At 41.0% G+C, this 22445-nt stretch overlaps 2 protein-coding genes across 8 annotated transcripts; both read right to left on the bottom strand.

Moving 5' to 3' along the window:
• Positions 1-278: 278 nt before the first annotated feature.
• fbrs (fibrosin) lies at positions 279-18617 on the bottom strand. Of its 7 annotated transcripts, none has more exons than XM_063893352.1 (18): positions 16868-18617; positions 14077-14253; positions 13397-13423; positions 13208-13237; positions 12881-12929; positions 11931-12276; positions 11575-11807; positions 10601-10896; positions 10443-10487; positions 10152-10250; positions 9158-9241; positions 8903-8944; positions 8398-8469; positions 8103-8256; positions 7133-7213; positions 6846-6929; positions 4376-4592; positions 279-3662 (listed from the first exon to the last, which is right to left on the bottom strand). In XM_063893352.1, exons 1-18 carry the CDS (start codon positions 17168-17170, stop codon positions 1994-1996), a joined length of 4008 nt encoding a protein of 1335 aa, XP_063749422.1. In that variant the 5' UTR covers positions 17171-18617; the 3' UTR covers positions 279-1993. The 7 variants fall into 7 exon arrangements, with proteins under 7 accessions (XP_063749422.1, XP_063749423.1, XP_063749424.1 ...); XM_063893353.1 differs by having other exon boundaries at positions 4376-4589; XM_063893354.1 differs by having other exon boundaries at positions 9158-9226.
• A 904-nt stretch (positions 18618-19521) lies between these two features.
• Positions 19522-22282, bottom strand: mrm1 (mitochondrial rRNA methyltransferase 1 homolog (S. cerevisiae)). The gene is made up of 2 exons (XM_063892565.1): positions 21837-22282; positions 19522-20876 (listed from the first exon to the last, which is right to left on the bottom strand). Exons 1-2 carry the CDS (start codon positions 22067-22069, stop codon positions 19820-19822), a joined length of 1290 nt encoding a protein of 429 aa, XP_063748635.1. The 5' UTR covers positions 22070-22282; the 3' UTR covers positions 19522-19819.
• Positions 22283-22445: the final 163 nt, after the last annotated feature.

Raw genomic sequence — 22445 nt, 5'->3', positions numbered from 1 at the left:
TCTTAAATTGAAAGAAAACAAACGTCCCTACTGAAAAGTAAATATGTGGTGATTTTTGAGTTCTTAGGGTATATCTATACAGCAGGGGTATTTTCTTAGATTGTTGATGTTCGCACAACCATACGCCAAATCAAATTCCTTGTACGAGTAAACTTCCCTGGCAATACATTTGATTCTGATTCTCACTGTTTTCGATTTTTTAAAGACTAATCAAGAAAAACATTTGCCAAGTAAATCATCCATGAACAGACTCAGAAGAAAAGATCCACACAACAGAGTAAACAACAATTCATTTAATAATTAATCTTTGTGGTCTCTAGGGGAGGGGTTTGAAAGGTATAAAATGGTCATATTAAAATAATCGACCCAGTCTTTTCCCTCTCAGGATACCCACTGTCTAGTTGTCGTTTGACACAAGTCCTTATAGTTTTTTTCCGTTCTTCAGCAGATGTCCCAAGTATCCATGTATATAACTTATTTTTATTGGTGAAACAAGCCGACAGTTCAATGTACAAGGCTCCCATAGTCCCAAAATGGATAACACACAACCAATGACATACAGGCAAACCTCCCTCAGTGTATTAAAGTCGCCAAGGAGATCCTTGAAGAGGCCAGAGGCTGCGAATGGAGACGGCTTAATGTTCACAAGCGTTTAACAGTTTTCTGTGACGCAAGCCTTTTTTGTCTTCTGCATGATTTGAAACTACCTGGGGGGAGAGAGTACTGGTTGATACCCGAAACAAAGACAAATAACATAACAGTGAATATATTTATTATTATAGAAGATAATTAATGTTAAGAATAATAATTACAAAGGCAATTTCTCTAGACTACTATATTCTGGTCCTGCTCATATAGTCAAGAGGAGAGTGGGAAACAGTTACAGGAAGCTCTAGAACACTGTGTTCACTCACACAGTGTAGCACAGTTCATTTCGCCATTCAACCTTTGATAACAAAACAAAAAACAAAAAAAAGCAAAAAATAGGTTGAATCTCATCAATGAAGATGAGGGGTTAGATTTTTGGGTAAAGCAGGAGGTGCAATTTTTACGAATCTTCATTGAAATGGTCTCGAGTACAGAAAGGACCCCTTTTGCCATGATTTCCAAATCATCTGCAATACATAACCAGGGTTGAATTATGAAGAGGAAGGCTGTATAATAATAACAACAATATCCCATGAGAAGCTGAGGATGAACCTTTGCATGATTTCACAGTGTGCATCCCTCTGGAAGTCATTTCCAATCCAACCTGGAAAAAGGCTTGCTGAAAAAGCATGGATCACCTGACAAATGAAAGAAATAGTTGTCTTCTGCCTCTTCCTACAGTTTATTAAATTGAGTACTGTAATAACCAACAGGCAGTATAAAATAAAAATACACCAAGGATGCACAGAAACCATGTACCTTTTAATTGCACTGATAGAACCATTGCGCATATTTCCAAAAATGTCTTAAAAGCCTTGCATTTCCCTCCTTTTCATCACCTCCAGTCAGCCATGGGGTTGCTTTCATTACGCCAACATATGCTTCCTCGCCTCCTCTATCCTGCCATGACCTGGAAACTGTCAGCCCCCCCCCCCCGCCATCATGGAAGATCTTCTTCAAATGTACCTCGAAGAGACGAGAAGCTAGGAGGCTTTGGATGCAAGGGAACACAGGTGTATCCTACGCAGAAGTCTTTTATCAAGTGGGGTATTTTCTAAATCCCACACCTCCAGTAACTGACAACAATTTCTCATTTGTAAGCTTTGGCTCCTGGCTGCTCTCTCTCTTCGATACAAGCTGAGAGGAGCTACGACGCATGAGGGAAGCAAGGAAACATATTAGCATAATGAAAAGCACCCGTGGTTACCCTTTTTTTGGGCAGACTGGAGCTGGTTTGGTTGTGTAACAGCGAGGGTTAGTAGTCTGCAAGAGGTAAAGGGGGCAGGTAGCGAGCAGCACAGTGATCCTGACATTTCCCTTAATCTCCTCCAGTGTTGTCCCTGTACTATCTGGACTCTCCGTCTTTGTGGATGCTGTACAGAGCCAGCTCCCCCGGCCCTCCGAGTCTCCGGGGAGGTGTGGACGAGCGGCTGGTGATGGACGGAATAAGCGGAGGCGGTGCCCCCACCGCCAGAGCTCCAACCAAGCCCGCAGGGGTCTTTGTCAGGATGCCGTTGGGCACGTGGTGCTGGTTCAGCTGGTTCAGCTGGCCAAGACGGGCGAAGAGGCCGGCATGGTGCTGGGAAGCGGGAGAGGCTCCGTGGGGGAGCGAGTGGGAGAGAAGGCCGGAGTGGAGCTGCTCCAGGTGAGCAGCAGCGGCAGCGTGAGAGGGGCCTGAGAGGTGAGCGCCGGGGGGGATGTGCGGGTGCATCCCAAAGTAGCGGGCCCTCTCAAAGTCTTCTCTCAGGATCTGGGCACGCTGCTCCTCGTCGATCAGCCCTCCTCCTGGGTGTCCGAGGTGATGAGGGCGCTCAAAGTGATGCGCCATGAGACCGAACTCCTGGCGGACAGCAGAGTTGGGGGCAGCAGAGGTAGTCGGAGGGTGGTGAGGGTTGGCCGCAGCAGCTTCCATAAGGCGCTGATGCTGGAGCAGCCGGGCCAGGTGCGGATCGTTTCGCAGGGCGAGGTGAGGATCTGCTCGGAGCGCCATAGCCTCCCTGCGTTGCTGATGCTGCTGCTGAGCAGCCAGCTCCCTCCAGGGATCCCAGGTGAAGCTGTGGGGCCCCTGTGACGGCCCTTGTCCGGGACCGTGGTGGAAACGCTCTCCTCCTGGACCCATCACCAAACCTGCCGCCCCTGTGCTCCCCAAGTACGCCTCGATGGCCCTGGAGCGGTCCAGCAGGGAGAGGTGGTGCTGGTGCTGTTGGTGCTGTTGGTGTTGGTGCTGTTGGTGCTGTTGGTGCTGTTGCTGTTGGTGCTGTTGGTGCTGTTGGTGCTGATGGTGCTGATGGTGTTGGTGTGCAGCAACGTTTTGAGCATGCGACATGAGAGGAACACCGGGAGTGGGAGTCAGTGACAGAGAGGAAGAGGAAGGAGTACCAGAGCGGTGGTGGTGGTGTGGATGGCTGTTGGGGCGCTCGAAGCTGTGGTTGGGTGCTGGGGGAGGCAGTGTGATGGGAATATGCTCTGGCTCCTCTTTCCGCTCCTCTTTGACTTTAACAGGCGGGAGAAGCAGTGGAGGTTTAGAGACGGGGGTCGTGGTCCGGTCAGACTTCTTGGCCTGAGACAAAGAAGTGACAGAGGCGGAAGCTGCAGAGGAAGGAGGGAGGTTACCGTCTCTTTGCGAATGCGAGGGGTCGTTGTGGAGCCCGTGTCCTGTCGGGGCAATCGGACGGGGGTAAAGGTCCAGAGGAGATGGGGCTGAGCGGTTGGAGGGCGGGGGAGTGGTGAGAACAGAAGATGAGGAAGAGCGTGGTCTGTCCCTGTCTGCTACTAAAGATGAAGGAGGGCCCCGTGAAGACACTGTCGGCTGCGGCCTCTTGTCCCCGTCTCTGTCTCGCTCCCGGTCTCTGTCTCTGCTTAAGCTGCGGGTAAGGTCCTCGATGGGCCCTGTGCTGCCCCCCGGGGCACTGCTGTGGCCGTTAATTTGGGAGACGGGGGTGCTACTGCGGGGCTTGAAGGGAGGGCCAACTGGAGACATTCTCACAGGTTGTCGGCCATACAGCATGTTGTCTCTGTAAAACACAATGGGCATCAATCATTCGTACCAAGCCTTCTATTCCTCATTTAAACAACTGTTTTTACTAGTAAACTGAACGGTACTTATAAATGCAAGTTCAGAACATAATTTGCTGTGCAGAATTAACTGGCAGCTATTACTACATCAACAATTAAACCATACTTTAATACGTTCAGAAATGTTTCTAAAGATATGAGAGACTATTTGTTAGATTGTGATTTGTTGAATCTATTTCGTATCGAAGAGCATAAGCACCAGGCATAAGAATTGTTATAACATTTAAAAAATATATATACATTGACAAAATGTTGCAAATGAATTTTTCAGTATATTCACAAAACATTTACTTCAATGATTCTCTTATTTTTTCTTCTTATGCCTGGCACTATAAACGGTTTTATTTAATTCTTTAAAATATTTTAACTTAATTGTTAATATGCAAAAATAAACCTTCACATTTATATTTGTTGTCTTACTTTATTATTCCTGGCATGGACGTAATACTAAATAAAATTAAAAAGTCCCAATCTCATGATCTTCTTTTGCAATAAGGCAAAATTAGAAACAACCCCAAAAATGTCAGATGGACCCTTATCTCACTAGGAGGTAATGCCTGAGGTAATGTTGATTCTTAATGCAAACCAATCCCTATGCATGTAAAAAAAAATCTAATTTAAAGCCAGTATTGAAATCATCTGCTTAACATACCTGTCCTTTTCGTCCTTGATGTGTGGGATGTCTCTCCTCTCCACGTCCTTCGCTCGATCCCTCTCATCCCGCTTGTCTGGCCCTTTAGCCCAGCTGGGGCCGGGTGCGAACCCAGACGGGCCCCCGTGCAGACGGTTCCATGAGTCGTGATGGTTGGGGTTGGGCAAACCTCCAACCACGTTAGCTGGTGAATCTTTAGGGCCGAACACAGATCCTGCTGCGGACCAGTTACAACAGTTAGAGAAATAAATCAGCATAGAAGCAATACAGTAATACAGTTTTCTATAATATATCTTTCAAATTAAAATGTATACAAACGGCAATTCTAAACTTGTGGAAGTGAAATGTGCATGCTTAACAAAAAGGGCTTCATCCTTCCAAACTCAGAAGCATGCATAAAAAAGGGTGGTTTGATTGGAACTTATATCAGTCTGCGATTAATAATGGAGACAAAAGACAGAAGCGTTTTTTTAGCAGCAAGCTTTCCATCTTCTTCACTCTTAATGTAAAACTTTCACATCTACAGGCCTGTTGTGTGTGTGTGGCCGTGTGTGTGTGCGACGTCAAACCATTGACTATCCAACAAAACAGAAATAAAACAAATACAATACATGTCAAGTATTATTTGATTAACTCCTGATATCCAGAAATACATTTATTCTGCATATAAAAGCGTATTGTATGTCCATTTGTACGACAAAACTGCAGCTGCTGCATTTAAAACACATTTTCCAGGGAAAACATGCAACAATTAAACCAGAAAAAGGTTTCAATCCTTTTCTTTTTTAATTGTATACATTTTAGAGGAAACTGTTTGGATGCATTTGAAATACCAGGCTTGAAAATGTTTTCTTTTTAATGTTATATCAATTTCCTTTTCTCCTAAACAGTTTCCTTATATTTTACCGTAACCTTACTAATATATCCAATAAACTGCATATTGGCACAAAGACCAAAAAAATAAAGCTGCAATGGTAGTTAAGTCAGGACGGCTGTGTTAAAGCTCTACCGGCATTTATGACTGAAGACCTAATCTCAGTTCCTCACAAAATATCCACTGTGGTTATTTTAGCCTAGGTAAGAGACCTTTTGAAAAAGATTATCCTACAATCCAATCATACAAAACTGCAGAGGATACGCTCACGGTGAGGACAAACCAGCTACGATCATATCTCGTTTGTAAAATGACAGGATAGCATGAAAGTGTAGCAGTTTCTTTAGAAGCAGCCAGTTCCTGTTTTCGAAAACTGCCAACAGTTATCTTTACAACCCAAACCACAATAGATTGGCTGCTGAATGTAAATATACAGAACAAGTACATACCACTTGGAGAAAACCCTAACTTCACCAGAGAACCTGTTGGTTCCACAATCTTTCTTATGACGAGTTTTGCTTTACGATATATGATCTTCATTTCCAAATTGCCATGGAATTCTACAACAAAGATTGCTGATTTTTGTAGAATCCTTTATGGAAACCATTGCAAAACGTTAAAAAATAAGTTCATTAACTAGCATGGAGTGAATCAAGTCAACTAAAGCGTGTGTGCATAAAAAAATATTAGTCATGGTATAAACATTTTACAGACGTGATTGGTGAAGTCCCAACTGAGCAAAGGTGCGACTTGACAAACTTAAAACAAGCTCATCTTCTTTTGTAGCAAAGCTTTTCCAATCACAGTAAATGTGCAAATTGGTGTGTTTTAGAAAATGTTCTTACAGATAACTTAGTTCCACATATTAGTGAACATCATAGGACCTAAAGTAGCATTTATAAACTGTTCCTTTAACCATCTTCCCAACACACAGAGCTGTAGCGGTTGCATTTAGGGATAGGCTTGGAGTTTCCGAGTCTGTTTTAATACAATACTCATGATGCCACACCTATGTTGATTTAATGGTTGAAATAATAGTTCCTCCTCTCCATCCCGTCTGTAATGTGATTCTGTTCGACGGTTATGTTAAATTCTTCTTAAGCAAATATGAGGCTCTGGAATTCAGCTTTAAATGTCTCTACTCAAATTATAATAAACATTGAGATGTTTTCTTTCTTAAAGGCCAAATTACCACAAATATGGATTGAAGAAGAATATTTGTTTAGATAAGCACGCTTTGCAAAATTTGGAAGTATCGTTCCTTTGGGATAACGTTGCTTGTGGGTGTTATTAGAAACGTTTGTATCACACAAGTTGGAAAAAAACATCCTATACAACCACCACCGTAATCTAATTATACAAATAGTAAAATACTTAAGATATTAATGAAGCCAATTTATTGATTTGCAACTGCAAAAATGCCAGCATCAAACAGGATGAATGACATGCAAGAAGCTAAGCTGAATTTGAACGTTTCAGAATTAGAATTTCAACGTTTTGATGGAAGATTTCAAGTCTTTTGGTAAAACTCTATGAGACATCTGAACCTATCCCTTGATTTGTGTGTTTCAAGAGCAGAGAAAATATAATACTGACCCAGTGTTGGACTGCCAAGTCCTCCAAAGGCACTAGTACCAAGGGCCCCAAGTGGGGTGAAGGGTGGGGATCGGCCATACGGATCTAAACAAAATGCAAATAAATGTCAGCAAAACAGCGTTGATACAAACCTTTCTACACAAACAACTGTCGGAACGGACACTTCATTTATATTCATTTACAAGAAGTTAAAGTCAAAGTAAGATCTGGAGTGGTGAATCTCAGAAACTGTCATGTCATTTGTTGTACGAGTGGACTACAGAAGTGTCTTTGGAAGCAGCTCTTACCCAAGTGTGCAGTTGGGGGGAGGAAAGAGGAGTGGGAAGTTGATGGAGAGATGAAGGGAGAGGAGGACGTATTGACTGCCCCTGAGGGAGAGAGGTATTAGTAAAACAAATGAAACGTCACACCACATTAAATCAAGTTAACAGAGCTCCTGCACACTTCATGCCGTGACTCAGCATAACGGAGCCGTCAAACCTCTGGAGTGAGGACAGGATTAATCAAAACGCAAATAATGACAAGTGGGAAGAAAAGGTTTTTAAAAAGTTAGGCAAAATCACATGAGCAGACTACATATGATTCGATTCAACATCCACTTTACGTCATGCACACAGTTGCACCTACCCAACAGCCAAACAAACAGTGTTGAAACTTGGCAGCTTTCCTGCTGGATTAAGGGACTTTTTAGATTGTATTTCTAAAACTTGGAAGTTGAAACATTTAGGAATTATTCAGACCATCAGGAAATAAGTAAGAAATAAGTAATGTTGTAGCTCATAAGGACTTTGGGTGTTTTTCTCTCCTTTGTCAGTAGGTGTGTGCCAGGCAGGAGGATGCCACAGAAGTAAAAGTTAATAATGAATCAGTATCTATCTAGAAGAATGTAAATGTGTGTTTATTAGAAGTTGTGTATAAAAATAAATGAATACTAATATACCTAATATAGAGAGTAGAGTCTCTAAAACAGGCCTCGGACACAGTACAGAATAATATTTTCTATGTGTAGTTATTGCTTACACATCATTCTCATACTTAATGAACATACACTTGAATGTTTCATCCAAGCCAATGTTTGTGTATGCTGTTAATTGTAGTTGGAGAATCTGCAGGGAAAATTGCAATCACTGCATCTGTAGTGCGGAATTGAAATCCCCAAAACGATCCCAGCACAAAACTCAACTGAAAGTTTTCAGATCAACAATACATTCCGTTCCGTCAGCTGTCCTTATGAAACAGAAATATTTAGACATGCACCTGCAGCTGAGAACAGACTGGGAGGTCTGGTCAGATCATGAGTGGGAGGCATGGCTCCTCCCATTGGCCCTAGGGGTCCCATTCCCCCTGCTCCAGGAAGACGGGCCAGCAGGTCACTACGGAAGTCCAACTTGTGAGGTTCAACGTGCATGAGCTGAAAGATATGACAGGAACAGTTAACCAGGCATATAAAAAGGATTCACAACACTTTATATTATCCTGTCTACGGAGTGAATATCTCACTGGGATTGAGTAGGATTAACAATCTGGGAAATTACATCACAGCAACACGTACCTTCACTTTTTTCTGATGGCTTAGAATCATCCAGGCCACGTATACATGCATAGCACACCACTTTCCTGGCTTCTGCACAGCAGAAAAATGCAAATAACAGGAGTTTAATATGTTATCCACACATGAACATCTTTAAAGCACAGAGTGAGACCGTCTTCCTGTTGTTCAGAAATCTCATCTATCACTTACAAAGTGTTTTCTAGCTGGAGATATAGTTACCCTCTAGAGATTGGTATACATTTGGGAATATTACAAAACAGTCAGTGAGAAATGCAAAAGCAACGCAAAAAAGAATCACAGGGGAAAAAGCTATCGCATACATTATTCATAGGGTAATGTCTGGCGTCTGAAATATCTAACTAGGTGTGTAAGGGCAGAGAAAAGACCAGCAGCAGTCAATATTACAAGTGGGATTAGTGCAAAGAGTGCGTGAAGCAGTGAGAAAGTAAAACAGGCTGAAGGTTTTAAGAGCCATGGGATTAAAGAAACATCACTTTTTGCTTACATTATTACTGATTTTCAACGCTGTCCCAAATGGATCAGTTAGCTACAAGAGAACAGAAGTGTGAAACCACTTTTAATGCACATGTACTCACTCTTTATAAGGAGTAAGTTGCACTTCTCTCTACTACTCTGACTAAGCCTGTGTTGCAGCATATCTGAGCCTAAACGTTGGTCTTACAGTGCTTTGCAAACGAACCGAAGCAACTCTAGAGTGACGACGCAAACTTCAGGTCCATAGTAAGCATGTTGTCCTTACCCTGGGGTCTTTGGGCTGCAGGTGGTGAGGCACAACCCCGAGTCGTGCAGATAAATCTGGACCCGCTCCCTGAGGAACAAGAGGCTGTCAAACACATAGCACAACACATGAAGCATGACCTACAAATCTACGATTGATGTTTACTTTTTCCCGGTACAATTTTCTTTTTTACTTTAACTGAAGCTTGTAGGGCCAAGAGCGAACACCACATATTCAGGTGATAAGAGATTACAAGGGTAGACTCATGGGTTGGGTATCGTTAGGATTAATTGATGCTCCTTTTAGGTTCTGTTCTTTATCGGTACTCTTATCGGTTATAACTAAATCATTTCTCAATACAAATATTTAAAGGGCCCTTATTATGCTCATTTTCAGGTTTATATATTTGTACAGGAAAGGGAAAACTGCAAAAAGCATAAAAAAGGGCCTCTTTACCGAAACTACATGTTTGTAGAACAGCAACAGCAAATGTTGACAGCAGGAAATTAATTATTTCAACGCAATATATTGAAATGTCAAAAAATTAAAAGAGAATGATGAACACATCAGTCAGTATCAGTCATTCCTCCTCCCTCTGCTGATATGAATCACTGCCTGCAGGTACCGCTGGTACAGGAGGAAGGGCTGGTCTGTCTCAGATAGTGGCTTGTTTGTAACAATTCCTCATATGCGGAGATCCCAGTTTTTGCTTGTGTAAAACATAGCATGCCGAATTGGAATATTGATTTTCCACATGTTTATACTTGTTGCACAGGTGTATTGTTAAAGTATTGGTTTTCTACTCGTCAGGAAGGAGCAGAGTTTAAAAATCTTATCTCTGACACAGAGAGCATATAATAGGTCTGGTAACGTTGGGGCTTGTCGATACTACAGGCCAATGTTAAGACAGTAATTACTAATTAATAATTACACCAACTAATGCGACGTTTCCCCTGACATCTAGGTGCTGCCCAGGAATAAGTGATGCAAAGATGTAGGGAAAGTGTGTATTCACCTTTGGCTGAAATGCTCCTTGCAGGGAGCTGAAAGGCCCAGTGGGAGGAATCACAGGCTGGATACTGGGCACTGAGGGCGGTGGGTATTGTGGGAAGAACTGCCATGACAGAAGCACAGACGCACAGTTTAGCGATGAATGAACAAATGAATTAAATCAGTACATTTGTACACTTTAAATGTAAATTCTTATCTAAAAACAGAGCTGAGTATTCTCAGCCTCCTTGTTTTATGATTTTCCACACTAAATCAGTAATTTATCACCAACGTTGGTAAGATTTCAAGTACTCACCGGGTGTCGGTACAGCCCGTCTATTTTGCCTGCATACTTATCGAACTGAAAGACAAAAGGCAGAGCGTGGGTTAAAAACACCTCATAAAAACTGACACAGTTCAAATTCCAGCCACACAGGAATTTCAAATACGGAGCAACAACAGAGAGCATCTCACCAGAGGCGGTGCGGTGGCTGTGGGCTGCAGGAAGGGCGTGAAGTGTTGGTGCGTGTGCGTGTGTTGGTGCTGGTGGTTGTGATGATGGAACTGGAAGGCCAGATGCGGGATGCTCGGCTGGTTCTGAGACGACCGACCGGATGAACCTGGGCCGGAGTTGGATGCCGACGGACCACCAGGAGTGGAGCGGCCCGCAGCTGCTCCGTTGCTTTCAGCCCCCGGGACACTGCGTCTGCCCTCGCGCTCTTGTGAATTCAAGAAGTGGGAGTTTAGGTTTTGACGCAGTAATTCTTGGTCTACATTGGGAGTAAACAGAAGTAAAGAAAATATATAATGTAATTACTTGGCAACAAAACACCATAGATTGGCTCTTAAATTTAAGTCTTAGACTATATCTTTGTAACCTTTCTAGCAGGTATACAGATAAGATTAAACTTGAAAAACGCAAAGATCATAACCCCCCAAAAAAACCATGATTCTTACTACATTTTTCCTGATTTATTTTTACTAATGCATCTGTTTCTAAATTATATCAGTTGTCTTTACTGGCCTTGCAATAAATTGTGTATTTAGTAAATTCACAGTAAAACATTTATTTGTATTAATTCCTGTTTTTTGTCTTCTTAATACCTGTACTTTACATACTTGTTCAAATGTTTGTTTCCCTTTGAAAGAAAAAATGCAATGTTGCTACTTTATTTTGCATGCTTCCAACACTATTTCCTGTTAATTTAACAGAAAAACAATAACATAGTTGGGTCTTTAAAGCTGCCTCTTATTCAGTAACCCGATACAATACAAAATGCAAGTTCTGACGTCCCAGATCCCATTTCATCGATATGCAACTTCCTAAAACCCCCTCAGACAACCACCAGAGGAAGTTTCTTTTAGTCACATATTAGTCATTCAGTTCCCATGAACATCTGAAACCGACCACTGAAAGCAGTAAAAAGCAGCATTCCTCTTGACTGTACCTGCTGCTGATGAGTGGCCAGAACCTTGTAGCAGAGGTGGAGGGGGAGGAAGACCAGGTGAAGCCGTGAACAAGGCCCCAGAGCCGGCTCGGGATGGGGGTCTGAGGGGTCCTGGGGGTCCCGAGCCCCTGATGTAGGGTAGCGACACACTGGTGGAGGGTGTCGGAGGGCGCATGGAAGATGAGGAAGACGCAACAGATGCAGATGAGGGAGGTTTGACTGTGCTGTTGCCCCTGAGAAGAAAGGAAGCACAAATAATACATCACAAATTAAAGAAATAACTCAGCAGGCTTTAAAAAAGAGGTTTGAGGATTAAATAAAAGCACTTTCATGATACTTTTTCATAATTTGCATACCTGTTGATGTTCCATATGGAGTGAGATCGTCCAGACAAAGTGAGGAAGGGTTTGGGTTTGGAGAGGGGCGGGCTGCCGTTGTGCCGGCTGCCGTTCCCGTTGAACGGGCTGGAGCGGGGGACCGTGCCAGGGGCTGTGATGGGGGAAGGCAGGCGAGAGAAGAGGGCAGAAGAGGTAGAAGAAGCAGGCTCTAGGAAGTGTTGCTCCAGGTTTTTCTCCTGACTTCGCTCCAGGCCAGATACTCTCGGGGTCACCATCAACCGTGAGATGCCACCTATACGGGCCGGGAGGGGCGGGCAGATTTTGCCCATGGATGTGGCCATGTTTGAGGGGGCAGGCTCCACAACTGAAAAGAGAACATCAGTCAGCATTTTGTCTTTCCTGTACGCTACAGCAGTGAGAGACCAAAGGGTGAGAAATGCTAATCATACAGAGAGGGACCACAAACTCACATTTAGAAGAAGTGCTAAAGACTTCTTCAAAGGTTCACATTTTAGCTCTTAATGCATTTCCAAACAAAGAAAAAAAAGGAAGGTCAGAGCTGGTTTGAAATAAACCCGAAAAATAAATCCATAAAGATATGGCGTCAAGGTAAAAAGCAAGAGCATCCGTCACCTGGAAATACTTTGGAAAAAGCTGACCAAACAGTTGTTCAACCTTAAAAAGAAAAGCGACTGCTCTAAAGAAATTGAGCGTCATGGAAGATTACCTTTCTTTATAATAAAATATCAGATTTAATCAGTATCACCGGTGTTGACACAGGGGTATTAACTGTTAACTGACGTGGGGAAATGTCCTTACGGTGGCTCCCCTAATTCTGCAAAATGGCCAAAATCCTCTTACCCAATATAGGTAATTTCATATTTCCAGGTGAATACAAATATAATGATCCAAAAATGAAAACAACCCCAGCAACTTTAGTAATTTTCTATTTAGAACATTTCTCGTACCTTTCCTCGTACTGACTGTGAAGACTGGGTCCATGTCGTTGTCGGAGGCCTAGATTGGAAAAAAGAAACAAAGATTTAATTTAATTTTTAAATTAAAAAGAAATGTACATGTCAACCGGATAATTTCAAGACTGCATTGAAATGTGACCATCTACTATAAAACCTATAAAAACAGATAAAATATCTTAACTGTAAATTCTGTTTATTTAAGTGAGATCCCATTCAAACAGTTGTTCAGGTAATTTCAAAGCATGCAAACTGTGTCACGCTTTCATTAACTAATAAAAAAAAACATGTTTTACATAAAATAAAATAAGCAGTACGCACCTTATCTCCTGTATCACTCTCAGTGTCGCACTGAAACAAGAAGTAAACATTCAGATTATAATACTTTAGGCAGTACACACTTTTAAAGCAGTTAACAAAAATGCTGCATTGTTTTTCAGGACATTTATACATCAGGACATTTATACATCAGACCATCATGTTCACTACCATAATAAAAAAAGTACTTACAATGTAGCCAGTCTCCAGAGGGTGTCCCTAGAAAAACAGGATTTACAATATTGAATATACAATACAACAATGAATAAATGTGAAATGTATATTCAGCAAAACTATAGCACATTTTAGATTAGACCATTTTTCGTGGTTGTTAGAAAAAACACTGACAAAATAACAACAAATAATGGGTGATGTGAACCAGTTTTACGTCTAGTTTGATACTTATTTAGATGTAAAGGGCAGAATAGTGATGTGAGGTTTGCCCTTTATGTCATTACTTTTGAATATGAGAACAGCAGCTATGGGTTCAGTAATACAACTTATTATTACACTTGAAGGAATACTTCACTGACAAAATATCAACTTGTAAAACCAATTACCTTCAATTTTGTTCACAAATTGAAGGTAAGACGGGATGAATAATATATTTACAAATGGTTCAAATTATTTTGGGGGTTAGGTATTCCTTTTACATGAATTCTATTGACATGTTGGTATGTGAGTGATAGCAATATGATGGGTAATGCCAAAGCTTACCCTGCATTTATTTTTATTATTATTTTCTTTTCTTTTCATGATGACTTTGTTCTGTTTGATTTTACAAAAAAAAGAATTAGCTTAACATCTAACATGAAAAGACGAAGGTGAATCCGACCAACACATTCGAGCCAAGCAGGGTCTTCATCCGTTACCTCGATCTTTCTCCTCTTATTTTTACTCTTGTTCCAGCAGCTGCTGGAGTAGCTGTGCGGGGCTCCCTCTTCCGGCTCCGACAGCGGCCCTCCACCGTTCTCCTCGGGCCGCCTCTTCCCCTTGTTCCTCCTGACCAGCATATCAGAGCGCTGACTGGGCTTCAGAGAGCAGTCCATCTGAAAAAGGTGGAAAAAGAAATCAGTGTTTACATGTTAAGCAATAATCATGAATCTATAAGCCTGAGGGCAAAGGCCATCGACTAGCTAAATGCTGATTAATGTCCTGATAGAACTCATTTCTGCATAGTTTCTAGCTTTAAGCAAAAAATAGTAACACCAGAGTGATGTAATGAAATATATTGTGAGTTTCGAAACAGTTTTTGTTTTGTATTTAAGTTGTTGTTAAGCTCTGATGGATTTTGCAATTAATCAGATGCATTATTTTTTTTTAATTTGCAACTATTGGTTTTCCTCCTCTTTTTTACTTGTTTGTTTTCCCTTTTTATTGCAAATGAAATTTGTTCTTCATATCTTGTGTTTAGTATGTTAAATATATTCTATGACCCTGTATATTCCTTTAAATTGCCTTGTGCTTTAATGCTGCAATACAAATAAAATGGCCTTGCCTGAAAACAATATTCAAATATTTGTTTACACCTCATCTAAATAGGTAAAAAAAAAAACGACTTTCTACAATAAACACAAACAAACCAGTTTGATAGGAGTACATTGCAGTGGATAGACGTTCCCGTCTTTCCGATCACTTATTATAGGATAATATCATTGGATAAACCTGAGGAGTTGTGAGACGATATACAAGCTAGTAGAGAGAAAGAAGAAGCAATTCTGTTACAGAAAAAAGGGATCACCGTTTCTGGTAAAAAAAAAAAACGAAAGATGGATTTAGACGACGTAAGCTTAAGATATACTCTTTTTGGTATAATCCTTCGAAGTTCACATGAAGGTCACCTCAGCTTGTCCTTCCAATCAGTCGAACTGTGTTTCTTTTTTAATGAATTATCTTCTGTAGAATAACTTAGGGCAGTTACTGCCCTTAATAAGATCAGACAGGAAGTTCTACATTCAGAGAAGGAAATTGCCACATTCCTCGAATAATGGGTATTTTTATTGCACTGTATTTCTTTCCGCTGGTAAGGGTATTTTTTTCTATTAGCAGTTTTAGATATAAACCAACCATCAATGTGGCCAGTCAGTCACTGGTTGATTTGACATTAAATTCAAGTTACCCAAGAGAAAAGTGGAACTGTGTGCATGTAATGAGGGCAGTTTTGCAACATAAACTATAGTCAAATTATTTGGTTTCCTGTCTTGAAGCAGAGGTCGAAAAGACCATCAGACCCACCCTACAGGCGGAATGACATATGAGAGATTGTTTTCTCTTTATCAGAGTGTGATTGTCCCCCATGCATGAATTAAATTAATAAATGCATGGTGGTACAATGCTGATTTTAGAATCCACATGATTCACATTGGACCTAAGAAAGTGAGGAATGACAAGCATTCCTGAGCACACCTACTTTAAAGGCCCACGTACATTCTTACTCAACTAGTCAGTCCTTATATTTTCATCCTACTAAATGTCTTACTTCCAGAGGGATATCTTTAATCATAGTGGGAGGAAACACATTATGAACTATCTTGACCCACCTGTCAAAAAATGGTTGCGCTATAGAATGTTACAAAACGACACTAAAAAACAACTTTAATGACTTTTATCGTGGTCTATTATGAACCAATATCCCCCTTACAAACACAAGAATACACTGAAAATTGTGCTCTATTTGTGTATTTCTTAAATGTGGAAATAAACTTATACTAAACTAGGTTAGACCCCACGTAAAACTGCAGACCTCTGGTGTTGAGTAATGAATAATTACGATCAGTTTAAATATTTCTTGTGGTTTATTTTTGTTCGTTCTCAGTCTGAATAGCTATTTGGCAGCTCATCAACACCTCAGTGAATTAGGACATGAATAATTGAGGCCTCTCCAGACCCATCAGAGGGATGCCTTGGGGTTTGGGGTTGGCCTGCCTGAGTGGATTGCTTTTTCCAAGCAAATGAATAGTGTCAAAGAGTTGAGGAGTTCATATCTGAAGCCTTTTCACACCTTTAGCTGGAGGGAAGAGGGCATGGTTTGATGTGATGGAGGGGATTAAAAAGACATTAGATTAAAGTAGTCCATCAGTGCAAGAAAGCACCAGAATGCTATATTGTATGGACGAACAAAGGTATTCTGATTCTCAAATAGCAAAAAAGTACTATTCTTAACATTTGTTTTACTAAAACTGTAATTGATGAAGTCGGTATTGAGAACAGTCCTTCAGAAAAAGTAGGCCTTTTCACAATGTAGAGGGATTTATCAAGATATGGCAAGTAGTCTGGAACTTCACTCCATTAAGTTAACAACCGAGGAAGGAAATACAGCATAACCTAGCAAGCGGAATGAAATAATGTCAGGCTGGTGGGGTGTTTTGGTGGGTTTTTTTACAGGGTCTATAAAGTTGTGTGGTTGTTTTTATGATTTGTTTAGGCAGTGAAAAAAGTGTATCTGTACATATTTAGAACTTTAAGTATACTTTGTGTTATTGTTTAATCGTTGTCAGATTAAACAATAACAGCAAGTAAAAATAAACATATATAAAAAGCCGTCAATACAACCAATGTATTATTTAATTAAGGATGATAATGTGAATTGCAACAACTCATTAAACAGTATTCAATCAATGTGTTTATGTTGTTTGGTGAATGACAGCAGTGAAAGATATTTACCTCCAGTGCCTCCAAGCTGACAAAGCTCGCGATAGCGAAGCCATCAATGATGTCTTCCTCGCAGGACACTGACTCTCTCTTCCTCCGGCGTGGAGGCCTGTGTCTTCCATAACCAGGTCGGCATTCTCTCCCGCCGGGACCCAGCACACTGTTTGTCCCACAAGCCTCCCGATCGGAGCCCGAGGACAGGGATGTGGCCCGCTCCTCGGCCAGGTTCACTCTCCTCCTCCGCCGCTCCCTGTCGCGCTGTGAACGGGACCGTCGGCTCTGCCTAAATCCAGTGCTTCGGCTCGGGCCCTCCATGTTGCAAATCTCCTTTTGTAACTCCAGTGAGAAGCCAAAAGGCACTTTAATCAAGTCCCGGTCCGGTCTAAAGCACCGAACCGCTAATAAAACACCACCACACAGACAGGCCCTCGCAGGGAGCCCCTGTTAAAATGGCGTAAATGGAACCAGTGGCTATTATTTACCGTCCTTTGACAACAGTCTATCGGCATCAGTGCCTTTCTTCCGGCGAAATTTTAGTGTCATTTCAATTAGTCTAAACGCAAACTTAGCCCAACATGAGGATTTAAAACTATCCAAGACACACACTTAAATGTCAGGACATAGCTGATTAGAAGGCTAACATTAGCTAACTAGCAAGAAATCCAACCGACTTTAAGTTATACGCATGTAAACAAAAAAAGACCAACGTTACTAATGCTGCGGACAAAGCAGGCCAAATAGTATCTAGATAACTTTCGAAATGGAAATCAAGAAAACCTTGACATTGCTCAATAAAAGTATTGCGTTTACGATTTATTTATTTTCTGCTGACAATTTTATTTGCCTGTTAGCAAAAACGATAGCTAGTTAGTTAGCGTTAGCTAGGCCAATAACCCAGATATCCGACATTAACACAACAGTGGCCGTGACATTATTTTGTATTAATGTTAAATGTTAAATGTTATTGTTGACAGCTCCTGCAATTTACTCCCAACATAAAAAGGAGTAAAATGCTGTTTGAGTCAAAGTAATGCGGGCTAGCGTTAGGTCAGTGTTGACTCCAGCTAATTAGCATTTCGTTAGCATTTACACGGCAATACATTACAATATATTTAGCCAGTGACCTAAGAATAAAACGATATTCTTAAAACGTGTCTGGAAAAGACTGACAAGTCGGTCCGTTTACTGTAAAGCTAATTTGTAATCTGCAAAAATGAGCATAAATATTTCCTCTGCCGAAATTTGTTGATGGCCGATAGTAATGGTTGAATTCACATCAAAAGAAAGACGTAACGTTAGCATTCGGGCTATCTAGCGTTAGCTGATCCAGCTGTTAGCCACAAGCAATACTTGTTAAAGGAAGCAGGACGGGGTTGTTTGGCAACCAATCGCCCATGAAAAATGTTTCTTTACACGCAACGCTTCTGTCGTTCCAGCTTCACCATAAACGGGAAAAAATCAAGGCCTAAATATTAAAGCCTCGGTGTCGATTTCCATAAACGAGGGTGTCGGCCAAGCCCCCGTTGGGCTGGGCAGCTCCTTCATGCAGCCTTCACTGTGGTGTAATCCAATGTTTGTGGATTAGTTGGACCATTTGCCGAATATTCCCCTCAAAGATTTCTTATTCTTACTAGATCCACATACATACAGAGAGAAAGCGATCGGCTCCGCTGCAGCCCCTTCACAAGTTTCTACGGAATTGGAAATTAATCGTGAAAACCAGGGAGACACAACCCTTGTCAGCCGTGCAGTGCATTGTGTGCGCCACTCTTCTTCCTCAGTCATCAAACTGGGCTCGTTGGGAGCTCTGTTGATGCATACTGCCGCCATGTGGAGAGTGTTAGGGCTTTTTTTATTTTTGTTTATGAAATTAGTTTTTTTGAAAGCCGTTTTATTGCATCTTGCATACATACATACATTAAAGGATTTGCAAATAAACACATATGTTAATGCATCATAAATGAGGCAAGACATATATAAAAATACAATTATATAAATTAGTTGAGATTTGATGCTCTATATCCACTGCTTCCACACATTCCAATGTCTGTTGCTTTTACTCACTATGTAAATGCATAAGAATCCTTTTTAAGAGTGTTTGGTTTATTTTTTCTACACCCATATGACATTTTTATAGTATTTATTAACACAGATGTAAACAATAATGTCTTAATATATAAAGACAAGTCAAGAAGATCCAGTAATATTTTATAAAAAATGAATTTCATCTATTTAGACCTCCTTATTGTTTTACGTACAGCATCTAAAAAGCATGCAGTACACAGTGTCAAGAAATGACTTCATTCTATGAGATATATATTTTTCTTACTTTCAACAAATCCCAGTACAAGAGCAAAGTTTAGTCTCACAATACTTCCACACTTCCATAACCTAATGAAGACTTTAAAGAAATATCACAAATATATGATTTCATATTTAAGAAAAAAAAGCTTTGTTATTTCCTATAACAGCTAGTCACTGTATTACAGTTTTTAAAGAAACAATAGGAAATGTTTCAATCATTGGGTACTACATTCAGCTGCAGATTAATCCACATTTGGTGTTCTGGTGAGTTTTTGTGGCGGCAGGACGCTGTTTGTGGGAGTGAGTAAAAAAAAACTACAGTGTGTATTCATACTGCAAACGCAACCAGTACAACAGTGTGCCTCATTCATGTGTTTTTAATAGTTTTGGGGAAAAAAATGGAGCTCTATGGCACATAAGAAACCAATACACTAGACTTTGATACTCACACAGTACAGTAGTTAGTCGATACATTCACTGTTGGAATGTGTTGACAGAACAAACATTATAGAATATCACCCTTATTCTTTATGGCCATTTCTGAAGATTGCCCTGATGTGTTCCATTTCAAATACACATGTTATTCTGTGATACATAAATATCTAATTCTCAGTTCCCTTGCATATTGCATAGAGTGCAGACAGATATTCAAGGTGGTCTTCATCTGGCGGGCCTCCTGGAGGACAGCAGAGAGTAGAGCAGAATGCCTGAAGCTACAGAGACGTTGAGGGACTCGATACCCGGGAACAGGTCTCTGCCGGCAGGGATGGTGAGAAGTGTTTGGCACAGAGAAATCATCTGCTTTGACAATCCCTCCCCCTCACCCCCCATCAACAACACCGTAGGTTTTGACATCTGGAAGTCTGAACACTGGGTGATAGGAACCTGGGACCCCTCCGCTTCAGCTCCCACTGTGCCCACCACCTGCCAGCCCTGCGCCAACTTCATCTTCAGCATATCCTCAAGGTTTTCATATCCGTACACGCCAATCACCTCCATGACGCCTGAGCTGGCCTTGCTGACCACTGGCGACAACGGGCAGCTATCGTGAAGACTGCTGACAACTCGGTCCACGCCGAGGAAATAAGCCGAACGCAGGATGGCGCCGAGATTCATGGGGTCCTGAATTCTTTCAAGGACGAGCCAGAGAGGAGTGTCCCCCGTGTTGGGTTCAGAGTCTCTGTTTTCATTGAGATAGCCCAGAGGACTTGCTTGTAGGCATACTCCTTGATGCACTCGCCCAGAAGACATCTTGTCCAGATCGGTCTTACTGACCCGCTGGATTTGTACTCCTCGCCGATGAGCCTCTTCGCACACGTTTAACACAGAAGCCCTGTTAGAGGCCTCGCCATCTTTTACAAACAGTTTACGGGGCTTCCTTCTACCCTGAGTAAGAGCCAGGACACAGGGAGCGATGCCAAAAACAACCTCATACTTTTCTGCTTTAGAGTCCACTGTTGACTTATTCCTGTCTCCAACCAGCCTTTCCTTCTTTTCTCCCCCAAACATCTCCTTCCACTCACCCACAAACCTCTCCTTCCTCTCACCCACCAACCTCTCCTTCTTCTTCTCTCCCACCAGCCTCTCCTTCTCCTTTTTCTCTCCAATTAGCCTCTCCTTTCTCTCCTCAGGGAAATCCTCCATACTTAGTCTCCTGAGTTCAGAGGACATTCTGCTGTCCACCCAGCTCCTCTGATTTGGCTCCTTCGACATAGTTCTGTAAAATAGAAAAGAAAAAAATGTTATTTCAAAGATGCAACACAATGTTACTTATAGGGATTGATTTAACAGTTTAAAAAATAGTTTCTGGAAGTACTTATCCACAGACACAGTTTGGAGAAGTAGACAGGAGTTATGGTATGGAAGCTAGAAAATTGGACTGAGACAGAAGCAATAACTTGTTTCAGCCACCAACAACCCCTGTATTCTGCAGGACAAATGACTGTTTTCATCAATGGGGTCTGGTGGCTTTTGAGAGAGCATAGAGAATGGCTCCAGCTCCCCATAGGTAAACGCTGTCTGATTGCAAGGTTAAACTGCGTCCCCTGCCCACAGCAGTTCATTGCTTAGCTTCTGTCTCATTACTGCTGTCTGTTTTTGCAACTGGGGTCGTGCAGACTGCCATGTACTGTAGGTAATACACTCACTATAGGTAAGTACATCAAAACATTCAAATTATTTCTTGAATTTCTTGAGAACTGTAAATATTATATATATATATATATATATATATATATATATATATATATATATATATATATATATATATATATATATATATATATATATATATAACAAAATAAATAATGCTTTATTTATTTTGCATCGGGCAACTTTTGTCATAATTCCATTTTTTTTTATTAAAAGGGGACACTTATATCCTACCATCACATTTATTTCCAAGCAATTGTATTTCCATTATTTGTGTTCTTAACTTAATAAATGTGAAATTATGAAAGAAGTCTTATGACAAACGTCCGGTTTTAATAACAACAATTAATAAAAATGTATTAATGGAACTATGTTGGCCAATTTATAATTACACATATTTATTTTTAAGTTAATTATTTCAGGGCTTATTCCAGATATATTGGTTGGGAGCTTTCTTTTCTTTTTTTTATCAGTCAGACTTATAATCATCTCTTTAATATTAAATGAAATAAATTCCATAACTGACTTCTCCTGTTTGATCCATCCATCAGATACACCAGGCTTGTGTTGGACCCCGGAGGAGTTTATTGAAACTCTGCGACGTCTCTTCAGCACGGGTTTGCTGCTGCTGTCCTCTGAGTACAGCAGAGAAGCTGAGACATGATAAGAGTCCACCCTTGAGATTGATTCCGGTTTGTATAATCTTCTAGCCCAAACCAGTAGGAACTTCTGCTGATGTGCAATGCTGTTTACCCACATATTGAAATAGTTGTAATGTCCAGATGCACTAAGAAGGGAAGCTGGCCAGGAGAAACATCCAATAATCCATAAAAGATGCGACCAAAGATTAACTCCTTAAAAATATTTCCTTTGCCAAGCATCAAAACCTACTGTGTTCCTCAGGAGACAATGATTGTGTCCTTTACATGAAATACGCACATGTTCAACGTAGCTACGTAAAGTTAACAAACTTAGTACCGGATGTCGAGAGATGTCACCTGTAAAGTAAAAGCCTCACCACAAACGTTTGCCATTTCTGTGGGAACATTTTTATTAAATAGATATTTTATACACAAAGCAACAAAACACATCAAGTACAAAGTACATCGTGATTACAAATTATGCCAGACCAGCC

The sequence above is a fragment of the Eleginops maclovinus genome, chromosome 10 (assembly GCF_036324505.1).
Source record: "Eleginops maclovinus isolate JMC-PN-2008 ecotype Puerto Natales chromosome 10, JC_Emac_rtc_rv5, whole genome shotgun sequence".
Lineage (NCBI taxonomy): Eukaryota > Metazoa > Chordata > Actinopteri > Perciformes > Eleginopidae > Eleginops > Eleginops maclovinus.
The sequence above is the reverse complement of the archived record's forward strand: the minus strand, read 5'-3'. Positions and strand labels throughout refer to the sequence as shown.

Bases quoted from the DNA above. Each gene is read 5' to 3' on its own strand.
- fbrs (XM_063893352.1), bottom strand. From the start codon at position 17,170: ATGGAGGGCCCGAGCCGAAGCACTGGATTTAGGCAGAGCCGACGGTCC. The intron at 11,808-11,930 runs GTATGCAAATTA...CTTTCTTCTCAG, and splicing joins TCCATATGGAACATCAACAG to GGGCAACAGCACAGTCAAAC. The intron at 10,897-11,574 runs GTACAGTCAAGA...CTCCCAATGTAG, and splicing joins TGGCCACTCATCAGCAGCAG to ACCAAGAATTACTGCGTCAA.
- mrm1 (XM_063892565.1), bottom strand. From the start codon at position 22,069: ATGTGGGTAAACAGCATTGCACATCAGCAGAAGTTCCTACTGGTTTGG. The intron at 20,877-21,836 runs GTCAGTTATGGA...TCTATTTTACAG, and splicing joins GGATGGATCAAACAGGAGAA to AACTATGTCGAAGGAGCCAA.